This window comes from Trichosurus vulpecula, chromosome 1 (assembly GCF_011100635.1).
Source record: "Trichosurus vulpecula isolate mTriVul1 chromosome 1, mTriVul1.pri, whole genome shotgun sequence".
NCBI lineage: Eukaryota > Metazoa > Chordata > Mammalia > Diprotodontia > Phalangeridae > Trichosurus > Trichosurus vulpecula.
The window spans coordinates 196,087,215-196,111,027 of NC_050573.1; the positions used below are offsets into that span (position 1 = coordinate 196,087,215).

The 23,813-nt window shown below is 38.3% G+C and overlaps 3 protein-coding genes across 3 annotated transcripts in view; 1 reads left to right on the forward strand and 2 right to left on the reverse strand.

Moving 5' to 3' along the window:
* The window catches only part of LOC118854607 (glyoxylate/hydroxypyruvate reductase B-like), a 75,017-nt gene that overhangs the window by 43,832 nt on the left and 7,372 nt on the right, over positions 1-23,813 (reverse strand). The window lies entirely within an intron of this gene.
* Positions 14,199-20,921, reverse strand: LOC118854669 (glyoxylate/hydroxypyruvate reductase B-like). Its single transcript, XM_036764980.1, has 5 exons — positions 20,540-20,921; positions 19,777-19,948; positions 18,827-19,005; positions 16,739-16,835; positions 14,199-14,355 (listed from the first exon to the last, which is right to left on the reverse strand). Exons 1-5 carry the CDS (start codon positions 20,919-20,921, stop codon positions 14,199-14,201), a joined length of 987 nt encoding a protein of 328 aa, XP_036620875.1.
* Positions 21,885-22,917, forward strand: LOC118854596 (glyceraldehyde-3-phosphate dehydrogenase-like). Its single transcript, XM_036764943.1, has one exon. It carries the CDS (start codon positions 21,885-21,887, stop codon positions 22,884-22,886), a length of 1,002 nt encoding a protein of 333 aa, XP_036620838.1. The 3' UTR covers positions 22,887-22,917.

Sequence of the window (23,813 nt, forward strand, 5' to 3'; positions counted from 1 at the left end):
ATTGTGAGCCTCTAAGTAGTTTGATCTGTAACTTGACATTAATTAAACCTGACTTAATGTAATTAGACTTAGGAATTTATGTAAAACCTCGTATGTTTGGCTTATAGAGGATTGAGGGGATTAAGACAGCAAATGATTAATAGTGGAAATTGAGGAAAACACACTGACTCTTGTGACCCAATCAAGGAACTAGCTTAGTACCTATTCAATTATGGGTTCAGTCCAATTTCTGTCTTGTGAGAAAACCATATTCAATTGTGGGCACTGCAATGATACCTAGGCCACACTTCCCCCATAGGTGTCCTCAAGGAACTGACCTCCTGAAATAAAAATGCCATTCCATCACTGCTAAGGGGAAGGGGTTGGCAAATTGTTAGATTTGCCACCTTAATCCCTAAGTTCACCACTTAAGCCTGCATCTGTCCCTCAACTCAACATCTTGTTCTAGCCCAAATGGCCTCTTGTGACATCTTGGCTTATACTTGCCTCTCCTTTACTGGCCAGAATAAGATGGATTCTTTAAGACCTTCTTCCTTTGGCCCAAAGGGGGGATTGTCAGGATCTGAGACCACCCCTCTCTTGTTACTCCTCTCTTTTTATTATTAGGAGACACTCTATTTCCCAGAGATAAGGTGTAACAAGCAGATTGTGCCCTGTACAATAATCCTTTGCACTCACCCTCTGCATGAACTCAGCTGCAACTAAATCACAGAACTGATGGTCCCCAAGCTCAGACAAGTACCAACAGGCCCAGACATGAAGCCCTGTTATGAATGGACTTTTTGTCACTGGACAACCTTGCCTCACTGTTGCTGTTGTGCTTCACCTCTTTTGTTACACTACATTCTTTGATTCTTTGTCTAGCCACAAATATACTAATCTAGGTTTAGCACCACCACCATGGGTCTCCCAGTAGAGGTGGCCCTGACACGTGTCTCATTTTCCCCTCCCAATGCAATGAATAAAGCTTTTTGCTTATAACCTGTGTGAGATCTTTGGTATTTTTGCCATTAACAGTGGTTGCAAAACCTCTGACTCTTGGGTCGTTTGTTACCAGAGTTGACACCAGTAACACTGTTGTCCTGACCAGGTGTTCCCTAGGATGTGCCTCTTTTTCTGTGACCTAAACTCTTCCCACTGATAATATGTGTAAATGTATGGAAGGGTATGCCCCAAGTTGATGTTTCTTTATGAGATGCCTTTGCTTATGTGTCCAAAAATGATAAAAAGAATATTCATTATAACCAATCAAGCCTGCAAGAGGGTTTGAGATGGGAGTGGGTTGCTATATTCTTCTAAATCCAAGTCTGGAGTTGGGGTGGTGGTAGAACAACAGCTCCACATATGGATTCCCAGTTTTCCCTTTTTGAATAAGAAAAGTCTCATCCCTGAAGGGAAAAGGAAGTTCTTCTTCCACTTCGATGGCTCAGCATGGAAACTAATAAGGAAGAAAGTATTATTTGCAACTTCCACTTCCAGATCAATGCTCCCTGATTTATAAAGTTATTATTGGAAAAACAGATGGAGGACTTCTCCCAACTCCATTCTCTGAACTTCTCCTCCTTGTAACCAGCTTCTGTACTACCTTGAAGACACCTCCATTCTGAGGGGACTGGATGTGTTCAGGGATGACTAGTAGAGTACCTCTGCTGTGAGGGCTGCAGGGCCTTTTTCAGGGCTTCTTTCCATCTTTGGTGTCCATTTGATTCAACTAACTCTTAGCTGTGGCTCCAAGAAGCTGTAGCATGAGCAGCAGCCACTCCTGGTAAACTGTTTTGGCAGACAGGGTCAGCCAGGTTGAGGTTAACCAAAGGGTCTCAAACCCTTCAGTGAGTTAGTGGGGTTTCTACCCTGAGCATGTGAAAACGTCCCCCAGCAGAATGGGTACGTGAAAATAAATTGTCCCAATGTCCACAAGGGTGACTGAAGTAGGCACTCCCGCCCTTAGAGCTTGGTTCGACTTGGAAAACGCCAAGATCATCCACTGCATTCTGAGCCATCACCAGTTGTTTTGACTTTTGTTTTGACACTGGACTTTGACGACTCTAGAAAAGAGAGTGAGGCCTATGACTTTGTGCAACTCTGCCTCATTTAAATCCAATTTATGCACAAATCAAAAGACATCAACCATACCATTTTTTTAGTGAAACCTCTATCTGAAAGATTGTTTATGAAAGTCTCCCCCCAGTTTCTCCCTTCCTTCTATCTTGGCTACGTTAGTTTTATGTATACAATAACTTTTAAATTTACCCATTTTATGTATCCATTTATACAGAAATTATCCATTTTATACCTCAACAACGTTCTCTATCTCTTGTTTCTTCATATATTATTCTTCTATCCATGAGTCTGATAGGTAATATATTCCATGTTCTTCTAATTTTCTTGTGATATGTCTCTTTAAATCTAGGTCATATAGCTATTTTGACTTTATCTTGGTACGTGGCTTAACATATTGGTCTATGCCCAATTCCTGCCAGACAACTTTCCAGTTTTCCCAACAATTTTTTTTCACCGAATAATTAATTCTTATCCAAAAAACTTAAATCTTTACATTTGTCAAACACAAAGTTACTGTTGTCCTTTGCTATTGTGCATTGCAGGTCTACTCCGTTCCACTGATGTACCTTTCTATTTCTTTGCCAATACCATATAGTTTTGATATTTACTGCCTTATAATATAGCTTAAAATCTCATACTGCTGAATCTCCTTCCTTTACATTTTCTTTTCCTTACTTTCCTTGAAATTCTTGACCTTTTGTTCTTCCAAATGAATTTTATTATAATTTTCTCACACTCAGTAAAATAATTTTTTAGTAATTCAATCGGGATCACATTGAATAAATAGATCAGTTAGGTAGAATTATGATTTTTATTATACTGGCTTTGTCTACCTGTGAATAATGAATAAATTTTCCATTATTTAAATCTGACTTCATTTGTATAAAGAGTGTTTAATATTTATGGTCATGGAGTTCTGTGTCCATTTTGGCAGGTATTCTCTCTGGTATTTTATACTGTCTGAAGGGCTGATGCTTTCTCCAGTTTCCATAGGCGAGGGGGAATAAGTTTCAAAGACGCAAAGAGCTTAGCAGGGGACTGAAGATCTCATTAATTCAGTTATTTTAAAAGTGTATATGCATATACATATTCTACAGAAAGCAAAATTGATCATTTATATCCCTCAGAGTCAGGATATCTCTTCCAATAACAAAACAAAATGAACAACACTAAAAACCACAGCTATATCCCTATATACCAAATAAGAAACCAATGTAGAAAACACAAGAGGGTTACAATGAAATGAATCATTGCAACCCGGATATAATAGACATATATGACTGGTCCCTCATCTCTGATGTCACAGGCAGGGAACTACCAGAGATTGCCCAGGGAAACTCTTTCCATCCGAGAATGGAATAGTCAAGTTTTTGTAAAATGGAAATAAAAGGTGATATCAGCTAGGAGGAGGAGCAAACTTACAGCAAAGGAATGTAACCTGCCACAATAGAAGCTAGGCTTCAAATGCAGAGAGCCTCTTTGACTATGAGAGATGCGTTTAAAAATCAAGTTACTTAACTTTATAATCTACTTGCATGTTTCTTTACGTGTATGGGAGAGCCAGTATACCAGTCCCTGTTCCATATCTGCTATGATGGATCACTCAGAGCACAAAGGTTCAATAAAACCCCATGAGATAGAGTTTCTGCGTAATTAGTCATTGATTTATTAATTAGAGTAACCAGCAATCAATTAATTGATGACCAGTGGTTTCTCTTGGCAACCAAAGAAGCTGAGGGAGACCCTGAAATGCTTTAAACACCTTCTGAAAGGGAACTTCCCTGACAAGTGAAAATCAACCTTGATCAGTGGACATTTAATGAAAAGGTGGGCTAAAAGTCTTCAGTTCCTCTTACTGAGGATTTGGTTTGATCATGAGACTGAGCAGCATCCAGCAATCTGGGTAGGGAAAGCCATTTCTATCCAGACCTCTCTGGCTCGTTTTCTCCTTCAAGAACTTGGTCACCCTAAACTCTGATGGAGGCAAACAAGGACAGGCAAAGGTTCCCCTAGATTGGATTCTGTTAATACACTAAACAGAAATTAGATCTCCCAGTTGGCGGGAGTCCTGCCCGAAGTTAATGAGCATATGCTTTGAGGGCTAGGACCAATCTCACCAGTTAGCCATGAGACTGACTAACCTTTTCAGGAGTTGGGCTGGCCATAGCTGGAAAAAAAAGGTGACTCACAAATTGATAATTAGTTATTAATATAATGGTATAATATTAATTTATCTGAAAATGAAGAGTCTTTTTACTTAAAGCATATTTCAGCACCCCTAGGTAAAAGCAGTGTCTGAGACAGTTAAAAAGCAGTTCAGATAAAAGCCACAACAAGGTGGTTCCTTGAGTCAGGAGGACTCTGTCAAATTTTAGAAACCACTTTTATATTCTTCTTGCCCCAAAAACCCAAAACCTTAGATCAGTTCACCTAAGGGCAAAGTTAACTTGACACCCCAGCTTCCTTGTTCACAACAATTCTTGGCTGGTATGAACATGGGGGGGGGGGTTAAAATAAGTCTCCCCAGTTCCACCAGGATCCTGGCCCACAATTGGCAAGAGGGCACAATGGATAGAGAACTAACCTGAAAGTTAGAAAACCTCATCTCAAGTTCTGTGTCTGAGGCACAGGCACGCCACTTAATTTTTCAGTATACAACGCAACTCTAAGTGGCAGACTAGTTGCTGATCTGCATTGATGGAAGGGTTTCCACACTGGGAGTTTGCCAATCAGAGGTCTGGACCAAAAGGCAGTAAATATATATAGACATATGTATGTGTGTGTACACATTTTTAGATATATTTTGTTAACCAAAAACAACATCACAGGTCCATGAGACATTGCATTGCAAAGAGATTAAAAGAGAAAAGAACATTCATGTGGAACCCTAAGCAAGCACATAGAGATCGCAATCCAAACAGAAGCTTGCATATTTATCAAATTGCAGCAAAGAGAGGGGGAGAAACAGAAATTTCCACCTAAATGAGAATGGCAGGGGAGGAGAAATCATTAGGATGGCAAAAACCAGCATTATTTTTCATTGGGAACTATTAGACCATGAGGAGAGGATGGTCTGCTTATGTACAAGGGTCCCAGCTGCACAGCAGTTTCTCACTCTAGTGCAGACTGCCTGGCACCTGTCTTGACTCCCTGGGACACACAGGGAGTCCACCTTGGGGTGCAAACAACAAATTATATCAGCTGGGGCGGGCGGGGGGGACTTCATCCCTGACATATTCAGTCCTCTAGCATACTGGAAAATATGGCAACTAAAAGGACAAGTTCAGGGGACCACTTGACAGTTTATACATCACAGTGTTATGTAGTATCGTAGATACACAGCATGTGGTGATTAAAATTGTCTTTCAGATTAAAGTCCCAGTAGCTGAAATTATCTATCTATCTAAACAGATGCACATGTATACAGAACTGTTGTCTCCCCTGAAGCTTTGCTCTACTTAGTAAAGTTATTTATTCAAAGAAATTACAAGAATGCTCTCACACATCCCTAATTCCTGAGATTATTAAGTGATCCAGTCAAAGAAGAATTTTACTAGGACACCTAAAAAATCAAGAGAGAAGCTGGGAAGAGAATACATAATGAATGTGTATGGAAGAGGATAAGATAGTATGGTGTTGTATAGTGGCCATAATCAGTCAATAAGCCTTTATTAAGCACTTAATACATGTCAAATCTTGTGCTAAGTACTAGGGATATAAAGAAAGGCATTCTCTGCCTTTAAGAAGCTTTCATTCTAATGGGTAAGACAGCAAATAACCAGATACAGAAAAGAAATATGCAGAGTAGATGGTTGGCAATTCAAGAGAGGAAGGTATTAATCATTAGGAAGCTAGGTGGTGCAGTGGATAAGGCACTGGGCCTGGACTCAGCCAGATTTTCTTTTGTGAGTTCAAATCTGGCCTGAGACACTTACTGTCTGTGTGACCCTGGGCAAGTCACTTAACCCCAATTACCTCCAAACAACAAAAACAACAACAAATTGGGAGGTGCCTTTTATAAAAGTCAGGATTTGAGCTGGATCTTAAAAGAAGAGAAACTAAGAGGTAGAGGAGAGCATTGTGGGTATGGGGCACAGCCAGTGTCATGCAATGGGATACAAAGGGAAGTAGAGATGGTGTCATGTTCAAGGGATAGCAAGTAGGCCAGTGTTGCTGGAGGGGAGGAAATTTAAAGAAGCCAGGAAAGATAGAAAGAAGTCAACTTTGAAGATCTCTAAACTTCTAGCAGCGAACCTCACACTTGATCTTGGAGCTCACTGTGTAGGAGAGTGATATGGTTAGGTGGGATTTGAACTCAGGTCTTCCTGATTTGGGGCAGTTAGGTGGTCCAGTGAATACAGCACCGAGCCTGGAGTCAGGAAAACATATTTCTGAGTTCAAGTCCAGCCTGAGACACTTACTGTGTGACCCTGGGCAAGTCACTTAACCTTATTTACCTCAGTTTCTTCATTTGTAAAATGAGCTGGAGAAGGAAATGGCAAACCACTCCAATATCTTTGCCAAGAAAATCCTATGTAGAGCCACAAAGATTGAGACACAACTGAAAAAAAATGACTGAAACAACAGCTTTCTGATTTAAGTTCAGAGTTCTCTCCGCTATAATAGCTCCGGCTGCTAGTGTCCTCCTTCACCAAACCTTCTATTAATTGTGTGCATGTATATGTGTACATATCTCTATGTCTGTGTTCATGTATGTATTTTTACACGTATACGTTGTCTCTCCCATTAAGATGGATGTTCAAGTGCCTGCAATGTTTTGCATTTGACTCCTGAGACTGAGCAATGCTTTGAACATAGCAAATGCTTAATAAATGCTTGCTGAAAAAAGGTAGCAAACACTACAAATACCGATAAAATCCAATTATTATTGGAAAGACTAAATATATGTTCCAAATAGTTATACAAGGTAGTCTAGCAAACTATATTCATATTTCCCAGTTCTCATTCATTTTTTAGTATACATTTATTAATGTCCTACTATGTGCAAACCACAACCATTTACTATTTGTATTCCCCAGTTGTCTAGGACAGTCCATGGCACACAGCAGGGGCCTAATAAATGCTCATAGATTAAGTATAAACTCTAGTTCCTTCCTAGAGACCAGTAGAAGAAACTGCAAATCAACCTAATTCTAAAATTTATGATTTTTTTTTTGTTAGCAAGTCTGTTGGTCAAGGAAGCTAATGGGATTTCTTTACAACCCTTGCTTTCTTTATCTCCCTCATTTTCAGGAATGAGGCCTGAACTTGGGAGACTGTTTCAGTAAAGGTGCAAAATGCATAGGTGACCACAGAAATTTCCCTGGCTTTTTACAAAGGTCACATTCTATGGGTTAGTCTTTATCATTATTTTTCAATTAGGGCAGATGTTCTTAACCTGGCATCCTGGTATTTTATTGGTTTTCTTTACAATCATACATTTTTGCATTTAAAGTTGAACTTTATTAAAAATTATTTTGAGGAAGTATCTACAGGCTTTGCCAAAAAGGGTTTTCTATCCAGGACAGAAAAAGATTATTCTAAGGCAGACCTGCACAACTTTGCAATAGGTAGGGGCCAAAATTAAAATAGGCTAAACTTCTTTGGGCTGCAAATAGGTTTTTAGCAGTTTACTTTCCAAGTAAAAGTATAATTAATAATTAAGCTATTTTGCAAATAAACCATATTTTAGAGGGGGAAATTTCAATTACTTTCAATTAATTACACTTGTTACTTAAGATTTTTATTTGTCATGAAATCACATTAATGTTAAAATTACTTTGCTAAGCAGGACATAATCTAGAATCTGCAATCAGCAAGCACTTCTTTATGAAGTCATCTTCAGTAAAAGATTTCCCAGCAGCAGTAATTTCTTTAGAAATCTGAAAATCAACCTTAGTAGCTGCCTCATTTTCTGAGTTTACTCTTGAAAAACCATTGTTCCCCACTGAGATTTTTCATCAATTTGGACGCTTTATTTTTGGTGTCCAAATTGCTCAAGTCAGCATGTTATGATTTGAAATGGCAACGAAGAGTGTATTCCTTTCAAATGGCTATTACTTCTTGACAAAAAAGGCATATTTTGTGTCTCGTGTAAATAAACAAATATCTATGTGTCCACTCTGGATTAAGCACTCTGTGTTCTGATTTGATCTTCCTGTTCTTTTTAATCACCCATTTTACAAAGTCACCCCAAAAACTTTAATGTTAGAACCAAAAAATCTGCTGACATACAAAGAAATACTGAACTGAGTGTCCGACCTCAGAGAGAGCACCAAACACACATATAGCTTGGAGGGTGGTCGTGCAGGAAGGGAGGAAAAGAAGCCCTAGTGTTGTTGCAGCTCATCGCATAGTGGGTGTCAATTGCATTGGAGCATGGCTGCACTCACTTTGTCCCTGTTCAATGCCAGCAACAACCAAAAACACTGAGGAAAAAAACACAACTCTTTCCTCTCAGAATAGAGACAGACTGAGAATGGTTGGTTGCCAAGGGTCATCTGGCAAACAGGAAAGAATGCTCAGGAGCAACCCACCTGCCAAGTTACAGGATGGGCACAGTAGTGACTAGTGGAAGGTGGGTTAAGCCGGGCATGGAGAAAGCACTCGTTACAATTTTACTTTCTTTGATGTCCTCTAAATTTTTTTGGGGACCACCTGAATTCTTGAAATCATTTGTGGCCTGCAGACCATATACTGTGCAGGCCTGTTCTAGGGGGAATGGTGATTTGCTGACTTTTCCTCTCCTGATAAGCATATCCATGAAATGACCCATTTGGGGTATAAGTGCATAGTTCTAGAGTTAGAAAAGGCCCCACAGACCATCAAGTCTAACCACCTCCATTTTACAGATGGAGAAACTGAGGCACATTTTTTGGTGTATGAAAAAGAATTTGAACTCAGGTCTTCCAGCCTCCATGTTCCAGCATTACCCACTGTCTACACCAAATACCATTGGTCAAGAAACGACAAGCACACAGGGACCCATACCCTAAATTCTTTCCACTAATTCAGAGCAGTGATCCTAAATGCCCCCCAAGTCCCCATATCTTCTTTCCTTTATTCATCTTCTTTCACTTCTCCCATTTCCACCCCACTTCTTTGTCCTTCAGCTGGGCATTCCCTCTTGGGTCATTCTGAAGGAAGTGAGAGGGAGGAAAGGGAAAGAAATGAGGCAGGCTCATGATAGCCAGTTCCCTAAGCCAGGAAGGGTAGAAGCCTGTCTGAAGTACAATGCTAGGCTCAACATCATGGAAGCCCTGAGTCTAGACAGAGCCTGTCCCACCCAGCCCTATTCCTCTTTGCCATCATATACATCACTTCTATTAGTGTCTCCGCCTCTGCCAATTGGAGCTGAGGAGCATGTGATGCACATGTTACAAAGAGCTACAGTGTCACCCAATAGAAGGCATTTTCCTTCTCAGATCCTGATAACCAACAGCTAATTTGGTGTTGGAGTTAGAGAGCTGGCCTTGAAGTAAGGCAGACTGGGCTTTAAGGCCTTCTTCTGACACATTCAGACCTCATGAGTTGATGGCTTGAGAGTGAATTGAATCGAAGTGAGCAGAGTTGCACAGTCTTCCGCCTCACTCCCTCTTTGAAAGTCATCAAAGTCCAGTGGCAAGACAAAAGTCGAGAACACTAGCAATGGCCCAGTATAATGGCAAGCAAAGTGGGACTTTTTTGCTGTTTTTTGTTGGAGTACTTCTCAGCACTAAGGTAATCAAGTGCCTTTGAGTCTTGCCTTTGTTTCAATCAAGAGTCATTGATTGAATCAAGAGTCTTCGATGACCTGCTTAAGTCACAAGAAAGTCTAGGTCACATGAGTTTGAGTCACATGGTTGTGTCACCCTCTGACCCTGAAGAAGCATATATATACTTGAAGGTTAGCATTTTGCTTTGGGGGCTCACTCGTTGGAAGTGCGTTCCTGTGATTTCGCCAGATGAGACTCTAGGTAGCTGTTAAGGAGCCCCCTCCCACCCCTGCCACTTTGAAAACCCAGATGTTGGTGCTTCTCTCTCTCTGGTAACTATGTATGTATTGCTATGAACAGTCCTGTCTGCTGATTTCTGTTATTTGCTCTATTGATATAATTTCTGTTTGCGTTTTCTCTAAAGTTCAGGGTGCTGACTTTTTCCCCTGAACTAAGTGAATTACATATGTATGTTTAATTGAAGTGAGATTGTAAACTCCTTAAAGTGGCTTTCCTTAGAAAAGCAGATCAAAGAACCTGTGCTAGCAGCCCTCCTGTGTGCTGGTGTTATTGGCCTTACACCCCCACAGTAGCTGCAAGCAACATTGTTGTCACACCCGAGATGCAATGGATGATCTTAGCCTCTTAGATGTCTGACCATACTCTAAGAGCCCTGCATGCCTGTGCCTTGGAACAAAAATTGTTCTCATTTGCCCATGGAAGGTGTCGGGGGAGGGGGATATCTTTGACATACACATAGGCCATGAAACAATATATTGCTTAACTTCTCAGTGCTCTTGTGTTTGTCATTCATTTTCAAAGAAGACCATGACATCAGGGAAATGATGACACGACTTGCAGTTGAGGGAGGGAGGGCTGTGCAAACCAGCCTCACTTTCCTCTTCAGAGCCATCTGGGTCCAGTGACCAGATATTTATCAAGATGCCTGGAGATGAACCAGGATGCAACGGGAAACCCTGGCCCCTTTAAGCTAAGGCCTTTTCATATACTCACTTAGAGTGAGGTAATGTCCATTCAGTGAATACACCTCTTTAAGAAGTGAGTCAAGAGATGGCCCCTTTAACTAGAAAAAAAAAAAGAGAGGAAAAAAAATCAAGCTGGGAGGGCAAGACCCTGAGGGTTGCTGTTCCAAAGAGAAACAGTTACCGCTGACATTCACTCTAAGGCAGGAGGGCCCAAAATACAGCCATTAAGTGGAGCTTGGGCAGGGACCTATATTGTGGTCCCATCTATGAGCCTCAGAGAGACCTGGGGAAAGAAAGCGGAGGGGGGAAGGAAGGAAGGAATGAAGGAAGAAAGGAAGAAAGGGAGGGAGGGAGGGAGGGAGGGAGGGAGGGAGGAATAAAGGAAGAAAGGGACAGAGAGAGAGAGAGAAGGAAGGAAAGGAGGGAGGAAAGAAGGAAAGGAAGAAAGAAAGGAAGAAAGCAAGGAACAAAGGAAGGAAGGAAGGAAAGAAGGAAAGAAAGAAAGGGAGAAAGAGAAAGAAAGGAAGGGAGAGAGAAAAAGAGAGAGAGAGAAGAGAGAAAGAAAGAAAGAGAGAGAGAGAGAAAAAGAAATCTAGCCAGTAAACCCCAAGTTAAATGGGCAGCTTCTGGCCATCAAAATTTACCTTCCTTTGGAGAGGAGAGAGAGAGTGAAAAGGGGTGGGAGACTGAGGGCGAGAGGACAGGATGAGTTACCCAGTCTCCTTTCAGGCAGCTCAATCTACTCACAGGTTGTGTTTGTCCTTCGTTTTCGAAGAGGACCAGGACATCAGGGAAATGATAACATGACTTGCAGTTGACTTTGATTTGACTAAGGGAGAGCTGTGCAAGGTCACCAGCCTCAACTCAATGCTCTGAGCTGCTGTTGAAGGTGGAAAGGTTTCTACCCAAGACTCTTAAAGGATCAAGACAGACCAGCCCTGGAAGAAAGTCCAGGAAGGGGATTTTGCCCACCAAGGGAGGCTTTCTGCTATTCCAAGACTACCTGCTATCTTTCTAAGAGGGTTGTAAAACACCTCAGGGCTTTAAACTGAAATAGCACTTTCTTATTTTTCTTCTCATTTAAAATTCAATGTTATTTGCAGATCCAAATTCTCTCTCTCTTCCCTCTCTCACATCCACTGAGAAAGCAAGGGGAAAAAAAGTATTACAAATATGCATAGTCCAGCAAAACAAATTCTCCAATTAAGTCTTGCCCAGAAGGCGAAAAAAGAAAATGGAGAAAAAGAAACAAAGAGAAGAAAATGTGTTCTTTGTGAGAACAAAGCCCAAAATCTGAAAGAGTTTTGAAAAGAAATTTATTAAATCATTCAGTAGAGGATAGGGAGCTGGAAAAGAGGTGTGGCTCCCTCTCTTCTAGGCTCCTTAAGGTTTACCTTATGAAGGATTTAGACAAAAGTGCCCACACAATAATCATCCATACACAGTTAGCAAAGTTGAAGACACAGGGCAACTTGAAAGCAAGGTAGATTGAGATAGAAATGAATAACTGTAAACATTCAATAAAATTTGGGTTAGGCCAAAACACAAGGGAACCCAAAATAGAAGCTTAGGTGGATTCATCAAAAGTCCTGGGTGTGGAAACTGGGTGGATCCGGCACCTAGGGGAACAAATAACCACCACCACCACTATTCCTAGAGAGTTACTGGGGTCAGGTGACATTCTGGGGGAAGACAATCTTTAATCATATAATGTTAGATTTGAACAGTATAACAATTTTTCCCAAACAATAAATCTTTTTCCCCACATATGCATCAATTTGCAATCTGAGTCCATCAGTACTCTATATGGAGGTGGATAGCATGTTTCATTACGCGTCCTTTGGAATTGTGGTTGGTCATTCTGTTTTTATCAGTTAGAAATAAGATTCTATGATTCTAAAATAAAGATGAGAAGATAGTCCCTGAGAATATATTAACTCCACACCAAAAATCTAAATAAGCTGATGAAAAAAAATTGAAATTAATGAAAGTGACATCAATCCTGGTACTATTTCTGAAAGAACTCCAAAATAACCACTTCGAAACTCACAAATCACTGAGCTGATCCCCTTCATTGTTTCTTATAGCACATTTAGTTTTCTATCACATTCATACAACTTGTTCAGCCATTCTTCAAATTGTGGACATCTTCTGAGTTTCTAATTCTTTGCCTCCACAAGGACAGATACTAAAATATTTTTAATGTATCTGGGCTTTTTCCTCTTTCTTTGATCTGTTTGGGGGTATAGACCTACAGGCTAGATCAAAGAGAAGGGACAATTTCATAGCTTTATGCAAAGACTACTCTATTCAAGAGGAAGAAATAGCACCCTAGCCAATAACTTAAGTGATACTGAAAGTAAACAAAAGTTCCACAATCACATGCCCAAGGAGGCCAAGCCTGGCAGTATCTAGAGGAGCAAAATCTAACAAAGTCCACATCGCCAGTAACATTGTTGCCCTGACCAGGTGTTTCCTAGGGATGTGCCTCTCCTTCTATGACCTACACTCTTCCTACTGATGGTGTGTGTGAAATTATGGAAGAGTATGTCCCAAATTGATGTGGGAAACACTTTATATTCATTCCTCATTGATGTTACTTTATTAAATCCCTTTGCTCATGAGTCCAAAAAATGATTAAAGGATATTCTATATAAACTACCAAGACTGCGAGAGGGCATGCTATGTTCTTCCAAATTCAAGACTGGAATTGGGGTGGTGGCAGAATAACGGAGCCAAATATGGATTCCCAGTTTCCCCTTTTGTATAGGACAGTCTCATCCCTGATGTGTATTAAAAGTTCTCCTTCCTTTTTGGTTGTAATTGATGAAGAGGAAGGAATTATTTGGTACCTCCATTTCCAGGTCAAAGCTCATTTTGTGCAGTAATCAGTGAAAGGAACTGGAATGTTAAAGTGTAATGTTCCCAGATTTATTCAAGGTTGGCTAACAAGGGAGCTTTATAAGATCTAATCTGGGGTGGGGTGGAGAACCTGTGGCCTTTAAGCCACATGTGACCTTCTAGGTCCTTGGGTGTGGCCTTTTACTGAGTCCAAGTTTTACAGAACAGTTTAATTAAGGCGATTTGTTCTCCAAAGTTTGAATTCAGTCAAAGGGCTGCACTTCGGGACCTATAGGGGCACAGGTGGCCTTCAGGCTGCAGGTTCCCCACCCCTGGTTTAATCTATTATTTCAGTTGCTCTATGTTCACTTGGATGCAGAAGGACACTTGATCTATGAGTTTATTATTAGGAAAACAGACGAAGGACTTCTCCCAGATCCATGCTTCCCTTCCTCCTAACCAGCGGCTATATCACCCTGAAGATATCTATATCCTGAGGACCCAATTTCCTGAGTGATGACTGTATGACTAACAGATATAAAGAATACAAAGTAAAAATAAGCCTTTATCATTTAATGTCAAGTTTTCATCATAGTGATCTTTCCACCCAAACAAATCATTTAAGATGTACTTCATTAGGAATAGGAAGGCCACTGAGAGCAGCCAGAAGGCTTTCAACCATATTTTCCTTAATGAGATGTAGACATTGATGAGTTCCAATTCCTATATGAGGTGTCAAAGTAACATTCTTCAACTTTAATAAAGGATGAGATCTGAAATAAAAATACATTTTAAAAAATGATTCAGGTTTTGTCATTTTTTAGAAAAACTATTTTGCTGTAGTTACATTCGTTATAGTTGCAGGAAGATAACATTTGTAGGACATTAAAAAAAGAATACAAGAAAATTCCATTTGATTCATGGAGTAATAATGGAACCTTAGAACCAGATAAAGCCTTAAAGATTGCCTAGTTCAGTATTCTCATTTTGCAGATGAGGAACTAGAGACTTAGCATAAGGATACAATGCAAGAACCCAGTACCCCTGGCCCCTAAGTCAAGGCTCTGGTAGACCACCATTGTCTTCAAAATTACCTCAAAGGAATAGAATGCTGAGTGAAAACTAGGTATTATTTTAAAGAATTAACAGTAAAGGCATGCATTTAAGTGCAATAAATGAACTACACAAAACAGGTTGAAGTCCATATAGCTTGTCAAGAGTTCACGCCCAGTTCTAGTTGACTATAAACTTAGTAAGGCAACAATGTGATGGGGCTTTTCATAATTTTTTTAAAAGGTTAATACAACTATTGGTTGTATTCATGGAAATATAGTGCTAAGTATTGGGAAATAACAATCCTATCATACAGTGCACTGATCACATTTCACATGTTCAATTCTTGCTGTCAAATTTTAAGAAGGACTTCAACAAACAAACTGTATTCAGAGGATGAAGACCAGCAGGGCAAGGGGTCTGAAACCTGTCACCTAAGGAAGACTTAAAATTAATGCAAGTAATTAGCCTGGAGAAGAAAAGAATAGAGACACAAAATCTGATTTCCAACATCTAAATTATTAATAGATGAAGCAATACATTTGCTTTATGTTGCTAACAATGGCAAAGCTAAGACCAATAGATGGAAGTGACAAGTCTGTTAAATTTTAAATATAGATGTAGAGTTTAAAGAGTTGTGCTACAAAAATGAGGTGTTAGCATAATTTTGTTACCTTTAGCAAAAGACAAGGTCTGAAATACCCTACAAGGAAAAAAGAGGTTCTAGTTTTACTGGTTTCTTTTAGAATTATTATCAAATTCTTGTCAAATCAAATCCTGCAACTATTTAACATTTTGATATTTATACATGGATAAAAATGTAGCAGGTTAAAAAAGAATTGAAGAAAATTCCATTTGATTAAAGGAAGAATCATCCAATCTTATAACCAGACAGGATCTGAAAGATTTTCTTGTCCAGAAGTTCTTAAAGTATCATCTGAAACCCTTTGAGAGTTCCTAAGACCTGTTTGAGGGATGCACAAGGTCACAATTATTTGAATATTAAGATGTTATTTGCCTGTTAAAATACTCCTCCATATCTGTGAGAAGCAACTAAAACAAAATACTGAATACAGAAAACAGATATAAAAATCCAGCTGTCTTCCATTAAGTCAGACAGTAGATTTCCAAAAATATGTAAAACAATACCACTCTTCTCATTAAATTTTTTATTTTGTAAGATGTAGCTACTTTTCATAAAAGTATATTATTTATGTTAACGTGTCAGGCGTTTATTATTACTTTTAAATGAATAAATAAAAATTTTAACATTTTTATCAGTTTTAAAGTCAAATATAGTAAGATGGTAATAGATATAGTGATCAATTATTTTAAGCATCTAAAGGAGGGCTGAGACCAAAAACTTTTCAGAAACACTGATCTAGTGAAATATTCTCATTTTGTAGATATGGAAACTAGGGAGTCAGCCTGGAGAAGAGAAGGCTAAATAGAGGCACAAAATCTGAGTTCAGAAATTTGAAGTATATATAGATGAAGTGATAGATTTATTTTGCAGAGCTAGGACCATTGGGAAGAACTGACAAGGAGTTATTTCTTATATTGAACCAAAAATCTGTTTAAATATAAGAACTGTTTAACAATGCAATGGACTGATTTGTAGGAGAATCAAACAATCTGTCACTGAAGATACTCAATTCTAAGGCAAATAACTCAGTGATGTTACACGAAAAACTCCTATACTGGGTAGGAGATTGTATATTCAAAAAGCAATGAACATTTATTAAGGGTCTACTATGTACCAGGTACTCTAAGTGCTGAGAATAAAAAGAGGAGAAAAGAAAGTCCCTGCCCTAAAGAGCTAATGGCCTGATGGGGGAAGAAAACACACAAAAGAAAGATGGAAAGTGTGTTTGGGAGGGAGAGGAAAGGGTACTTGATCTGGGGGCATGAAGGAGAAATCAGAGAAAGCCCAAAGATGGCAGCCAGGTAGGAAACTAGGATTAGAAGACCTCTAAAACCTTGTGAGTCTATGGGTGAGGTATCAGCCAAAAAAACTTTTATCTTCAAACACGGTTTGGCAACTTTCCTTCTATTTTTATTTTTCAAAAAATATTTGCATTAACAATTTTGTTTTGTTTATACCTGGGCAGGGGTTCAGGATAAGTCACATCCAGTCCTGCTGTTTTAATAATCCCAGTTTGAAGAGCTTCAACTAGGGCATCTTGATCAACCAATTGACCTGAATTAACATAACAATATCATTTACTTAGACTATATATAATAGAGAAGGAATGTCCACATTTCAAGCTGTTTCAGTAATTTCTTTAAAAGTACACAGTTACCTTAACTGACCAAATAACAGAAATTCATGAATATTAAATTTAGTAAAATCAAATGACAGTGATACAAAATTAAAAATGGAGCCTAAAAAACAATAAGTATGGCCACATAACTTACTTTTTTCACTGTAAAAGGATATTTTTTTATGACTCGAGAAACTTTACATTAAAAATTTAGTTGAGAGAAAGAATGTTCTAGCAGAAGGAACATCATCCTTAGAAATGAAAGACTTGAGTTTTAATTCAGTTTCTCTCACATTGCCTAGTGTGTGTCTGTGAGTGAGTCACTTAATTTCTGGATTTTCAGTTTCCGTATGTACAAAATCAGGTTAATAACTACAAAAAACACATTACAGGGTGGTTGGGAGGAAAAAATGAGTCAACTTTAAAGTGCTGTAAAAATGGCAGCTACTGATTATGATAACTCAATATCATAGATTTAGAGCTGGAAGGGATGGATCTCAAGGGTCATAGAGTCCAACTAATTCATTTTTCAGACATGGAAACTGGTGGTCAAAGAAGCTGAGTGACTTGCCCAGGGTCACACAACCAGAGTGTCTGAGACAGGATTTAAACCCAGGTCTTACTGACTCCAAGTCCACTAGGTCATGATGCCTCTCATTTCATTTCAGGTTCAAAATGATATGCCCATGTCCCATCAAGCAGTGGTTAAGTGGAGAAATAAACTCTTCTCCTTTATGCTTAGAACCTTCACAGACTTGCAGAAAGGTTTATGATGCTCTTTCTAAATGTCAATGAGTTTTCAGTAAATGTCTAACTCCAGAGCTTAGAGTAACCAAGCTTAGTGAGATGCTCTGATAAGGATACTTTTCTTTTGAAGATCAATTCTTTTAAACACTGTTCTTTTATTTGTTATAATAATAGCCTCCTAGCAACAGTGTCCAGAATTGAGATTATTTATATGTTTAATGTTTAGTGCTATGGCTGTGAAAGCACCAACCTTTATCCTTTACTGCATCTTCCATGGGGAAATAGCTTTCTGCTTGCCTAAGTGCTTAGTCACTAAGAATAAAAACTGATATCATACAAAATGACAATGCTACATATATAATATATTTATATATTCTTTATCTATACTTATATGTTATTAATATAATTATAAAATTATATAGTCATATACTTTTCTTTATATCTTCATAATATAAATTCTTAATTTCCAAAGAAATTTTAACTTTATTAATGCTTGTGACTTACAAATTCCAGATATTATCTTTACTACATGTACATAAAGGAATGAAAGCACAAAGATTACTCAATGCCATAGTTAATAGCAGAGACAATCTTAGAATCTGTCTTCCAAACTCCTCTATCAGCTTTCTGATCATCAGTAAATTAATAGTGACAAATGTAATTGCCATTCATTTCAGTTATGTCATTTTCAATGTCAATAAAACTTTGTCTATAGTAAACTATTAGAGTTCTCAGTTTTATAAGTTCAATGATCAACTCATGACCTACTTTTGTTTATTATGTGTAGATATCTAAATTAGGTATTATAAAATATTAAGGAAGAAAAACAAAGATTTTTCCAAGAAAAATGACAAAACACTGAGAAATTTATAATTAATTGAACTTAGAAGCTATCCAATACAGTACTCTTCTTTCTCACAAAAGGTATAAAAAATATCTGAATTCAAAAATATCCTTTTTTCAACTTATTAATAACTTGTGTTAAAAATACATTCACTAAAAGAATGCTTATAATTAAAAGGTAAATTTTAACTCAATTGCTTACAAATCTGACTTATTCTCTAAGAGATTACAAGAGGAGAAAGTTGATAGAGAATACCAAATATTTGAGATTTATTGCTGTATCTTTTAAGTGAAGGAGAAAATTATTTTGGTAGTCATCTCTTTTAGTATCTATTACCTCTGCCAATATTTATAAGAGCAGCAGTGGGTTTCATTAGTCCCAGTTCCCTCTTTCCAATCATCTTATGAGTCTGAGTCGTCAAAGGGGTAGCCAGCAATACAAAGTCTGATTGCTGTAGCAGCTCATCCAACTTTGCACAGTAGCATGCCCTAACTGCCTGCTCCTCTTCCATTTTCCTGCCAGAATTAACCAAGAAAAAATAAAGTGAGTTTCCTAATCAGAAACAGCCCAAGATGCCCAAAGAAACCTCAAGTGACAAAGAACAAAATCCACAGAAAAATCATTGAACAGGAACCTGAAACAAGGGAAAATAATTCAGATATATTATTTAGGCTACGGGCTGCCAATTAAGTTCAGATTGGATAAAAGCAGAATGGAGACAGTATGGCATAGTAGGAAAAAAATTGTATTTAGAGTCAGAAAAACTATGTTCAAATCCTCGCTCCAATTGGTGCCTTGTAAATCAAAGTGACTTTAAAACAAAAAGGATGGGACAGGAAGAAAACAGCCTATGTATATTCACCAAGACAGATGTCATAGAGTAACAGTTCTCAAAATGTGATCTGCAGAAACTGAGGGATTCTCAACACCCTTTTGGAGGTGGCAAGGGGAAAGAGCTCTGCCAAATCAAAACTTCTTTTATAAGACATTATTTGCTCTTATAATATTCCTCCCTTTTACAACCACATATCTGGGGGAACAGGATAGGTAAAGAGAGATGGAAGTAACACTGTATATTAAGAAGATATACTTTTGAGGGAAAATACAGGAATTGGAATGGGGAAGGAAGAAGAATGATGGAGAACATCTGACTGAGGGTCTATGGAGAGAGAGAAGGGAGGAATATTATCATTATACTGTGTTGTAGAAGTAAACACAATCATGGGTTTCATTTAGAGAGGCACAGCTTCAGTTAAGTTTGGAAATTTATTTTGTGGAAGTTTTACCTGCGGTTCCTATTGTGATACAGAATCTTCATGTCAAATCCTTTGGCTCGCTGAGCAACCTTATAGCCAATGTTGCCCATACCTATGATTCCCAGAGTAGATCCGGTCACTTCTTGTCCCAACCAGTTGATAGAAAAATACTTAGTGTTTGGTGAAGTCGCTACTTCATGCCCTAAAAGTCCAAGATGCAAAAGCGAGTGCTGAAACTGTCTCCACAAACAATTCTATTATGCTTTTAAGACAAAGAAATGAAGGGAACAGGTTGTGATTTGCATCGTGCATAAACTGATAAAATGAGTTGTTCTGAAAACTCATCCTCTGGAACATATGACTCATTCATCTCTATATAAAGTAAAACAAAAGTTTCAGCAAAAACTAAATTATAACATATTGGGAACAGATAGAAGTTTTCCTCATAGTATAAACCAGAATATCTTGGCAAAAAAGTTACACTATAACATTTATTCTAAACTAGCAATTTTCTCTCACAATAAGGTTGGGGCTCTTAACCTTGGATCTGGGAACTTGTTTTAAAATTTTTTTGACAACTTTATTTCACTAGAATTGGTTTCCTCTGTGATTTATTCATTAAAAATTCTATTCTGATTCTTTTATTCATAAGATTCCCTCTAGGAATCAAGACAACTTGAAAAGGACTTACATTTTTTAAAATATCAGTTTGAATTTTTTTTCATTATTTCCACAAATAAAGATTCTTATTATCAACTGACATGAAATTAAATGACTTAAAAGGTCATTTTACCTTCTAACAACTTCCGGGCTGATGCCAGAAGTAAGGCCATTCCCATATCTGCAGTGCTGTTAGTAACAGCATGTGGAGTGTTGGCCAATTTCACACCAAAGCTGGCAATCATGTCCAGGTCCAGATGATCCAGGCCTGCTCCTCCGCTTACAATAATCTTCAAGGTAGGCAAGCTCTGTAGGAGCTCCTGGTCAATTTGTGGTTTCCCTCCCCATACATATATAGCTTGTATCTTTTGACTGAAATTTGTTTTGTTTTCAAGAAATTCTTTCATGGTGATAAGATTAAAATGTTTCTTAAGATCTCCTACATGATGGTCATTCACACTATATGGTTCTTCAAAACCATTTACCAAAACATAAGGTAGCTTTTGATCTTTCATGATCTGTGGAGAAAAATAAAGGGTTTCTTGAGTGAAAGGGGGAAAATGTTGAGTATAGAGTGTGTTCTTTAGTCAATCATTGACTTCCTGGATTACAAGAATGGAATAGGATTGAGGATTTTGATGAAATTTCTAGAATAACTCAGAGGTGCCAGGAGCTCATACTACCCTGAGTGTCATGTCTCCTTTACTTTCTCCCACTTTGGCCTTCCTTTGCTCTAAAATTAGTCATACCACTAAACTGAAGAATATTTTCATTATCTTTTAAATTTACTAAATAAAAGTCTGTGTTCCTGATACTTAAAGGTCAACAAATGGAACATTTTATATTTTAAATAGTAAATTCTATTTAAAGTGCAATGAGTGAGTAATTTCTGCATTTTTCTCACTGACCCTTGATGGAAAAACTATTTTTTTCTATGAAAGTTTTGTAAGATTCAGTTGAGGAAATAAAATGTAATATAATTATGAAGTTAAAAATTTCTTTAGATTATAATAAACAGGTTATATAGTAATCATAATACATATAATCAGCTTACATATAATACATATAATAGAAACAAATGTTTTACTTGAGAACCCTTAATGAAAAACTCATATTTATTTTTCTTCTCTGACTTCAGAGCTAGTTATCTCTCTAGTGTCCCACACTACTTTCATGGTACAGAAAACTCTGTCTGTCAATATGGTTAACACAAGTTATGAACTGAGCAGTGAATTTTTTGAAACTGAATTTTGAAAGCCAAGATTCTGAATTCTGAACACCAAGCAAAAGCTTAACAAAACTGAAAGCAGGAAAAAAAAAAACCTCCTATCATATTGATAAATAAAATGAACTGCTTAAAATTAAAAAAAAAATAATAAACACTAGTGTGACTCTTTTAAAAAAAAAAGAAAACCAACAGCTTTTCTCCCAAGCTCAGTGCCAAGATCTGCTGTTTTCAGTCACATCCCTGAAACAAGATGGTGAAGGTCGGAGTCAATGGATTTGGCCATATTGGGCTCCTGGTGACCATGGCTGCATTCATCTCAGGTGGAGTAGACATCGTGGCCATCAATGACCCCTTCATTGACCTCAACTACATGGTTTATGTGTTTCAATATGATTCCACTCATGGCAAGTTCAAGGGCACTGCCAAGGCTGAGAATGGGAAGCTGGTGATAAATGGAAAAGCCATTACCATCTTCCAGGAGCGGGATCCCGCCAATATTAAATGGGCAGATGCTGGAGCCAAGTATGTTATAGAGTCCACTGGAGTCTTTACCATCATGGAAAAGGTTGGGGCTCACTTGAAGGGTGGAGCCAAGAGGATCATCATCTCTGCCCCTTCTGCTGATGCCCTCATGTTCGTGATGGGAGTGAACCATGAGAAATATGATAATTCCCTTAAGATTGTCAGTAATGCCTCCTGCACCACCAACTGCTTGGCCCCCTTGGCCAAGGTCATTCATGACAACTTTGGTATCATGGAAGGACTCATGACTACAGTCCATGCCATTACGGCTACCCAGAAGACAGTAGATGGCCCCTCTGGTAAGCTGTGGTGTGATGGGCATGGTGCTTCCCAGAACATTATCCCTGCTTCCACTGGTGCTGCTAAGGCTGTAGGCAAGGTCATACCTGAGTTGAATGGGAAGCTCACAGGCACGGCCTTCCGTGTTCCTACTCCCAATGTATCTGTTGTGGATCTGACCTGCCGCCTGGAGAAACCTGCCAAATATGATGAGATCAAGAAAGTGGTGAAGCAAGCATCAGAGGCACCCTTGAAGGGCATCTTGGGCTACACAGAGGACCAGGTGGTATCCTGTGACTTCAACAGTGACAGTCACTCTTCTACCTTTGATGCTAGTGCTGGTATTGCCCTCAATGACCACTTTGTCAAGCTCATTTCCTGGTATGACAATGAGTATTGTTATAGCAACAGTGTAGTAGACCTCATGGTCTACGTGGCCTCCCAGGAGTAAAGTGGAAAGCCATGAACCTTCATCCCCAGCCTAAAAAAGGAGGTCCACCACTGGGGAGCCTACATTCCTAACCTATGTTCCTGTACTGGGGATCCATATCCCATTCACATCCTTGTACCAAAGCACCCCTGTAGTAACGGGGAGAAGCCTAGAGTCCTGTATTGCGTATCATCAATAAAGTCACCTCATTCAGTGCAAAAAAAAAAAAAAAAAAAGAAAACCAAATTATTTGAATGAAAGGCGAATAAAGAGAATTCATTACAAATGAAGATGAAATAAACTATTTTGTCCAATTCTATGGCAAAAAATAACTTAGAGAAAATGTATGAATATAAAAAATGCAGATTAACAGAACAAGACGTAAATTTAGATTATTTACAAAACTCAATGTCAGAAAAAAAAATTTAAAGTCCCATTAATTAAGTTACAAAGACAAAGCTAGGAACATAATCAGATGGATTTCCAACTGAACTCTATCAAACATTCAAGGAAAATTAATTCCAATATTACATAAACTATTTACAAAAATGGGGGGAGGTAGGGGAGGAAGGATCCTTTCTAGACTCTATGATACAATTATGTTATCGATACCTAAACCAGGGAGAGACAAAGCAGAGAAAGAAAACTACAGACCAATAAACCTAATGATCATCAAGACAGAATGCTAAATGAAATATTTGTAAGGAGGCTACAGAGATTTTCCAGTAGATAAATAGTTAAAGGATATGAACATAAAGTTTTTAGAAGATGAGTTGCAAAGTATTCACCACCATAAGAAAGAACATGCCAGATCACTAGTAATAAGAGAAATACAAATCAAAACAATCCTGAGATTTTTATCTTATACCCTGCAAATTACAAAGATGACAAAAAAACCCCAGAAATTATTAATGTTGGAGTAGCAGTGGAATGATAGGAACCTCAATA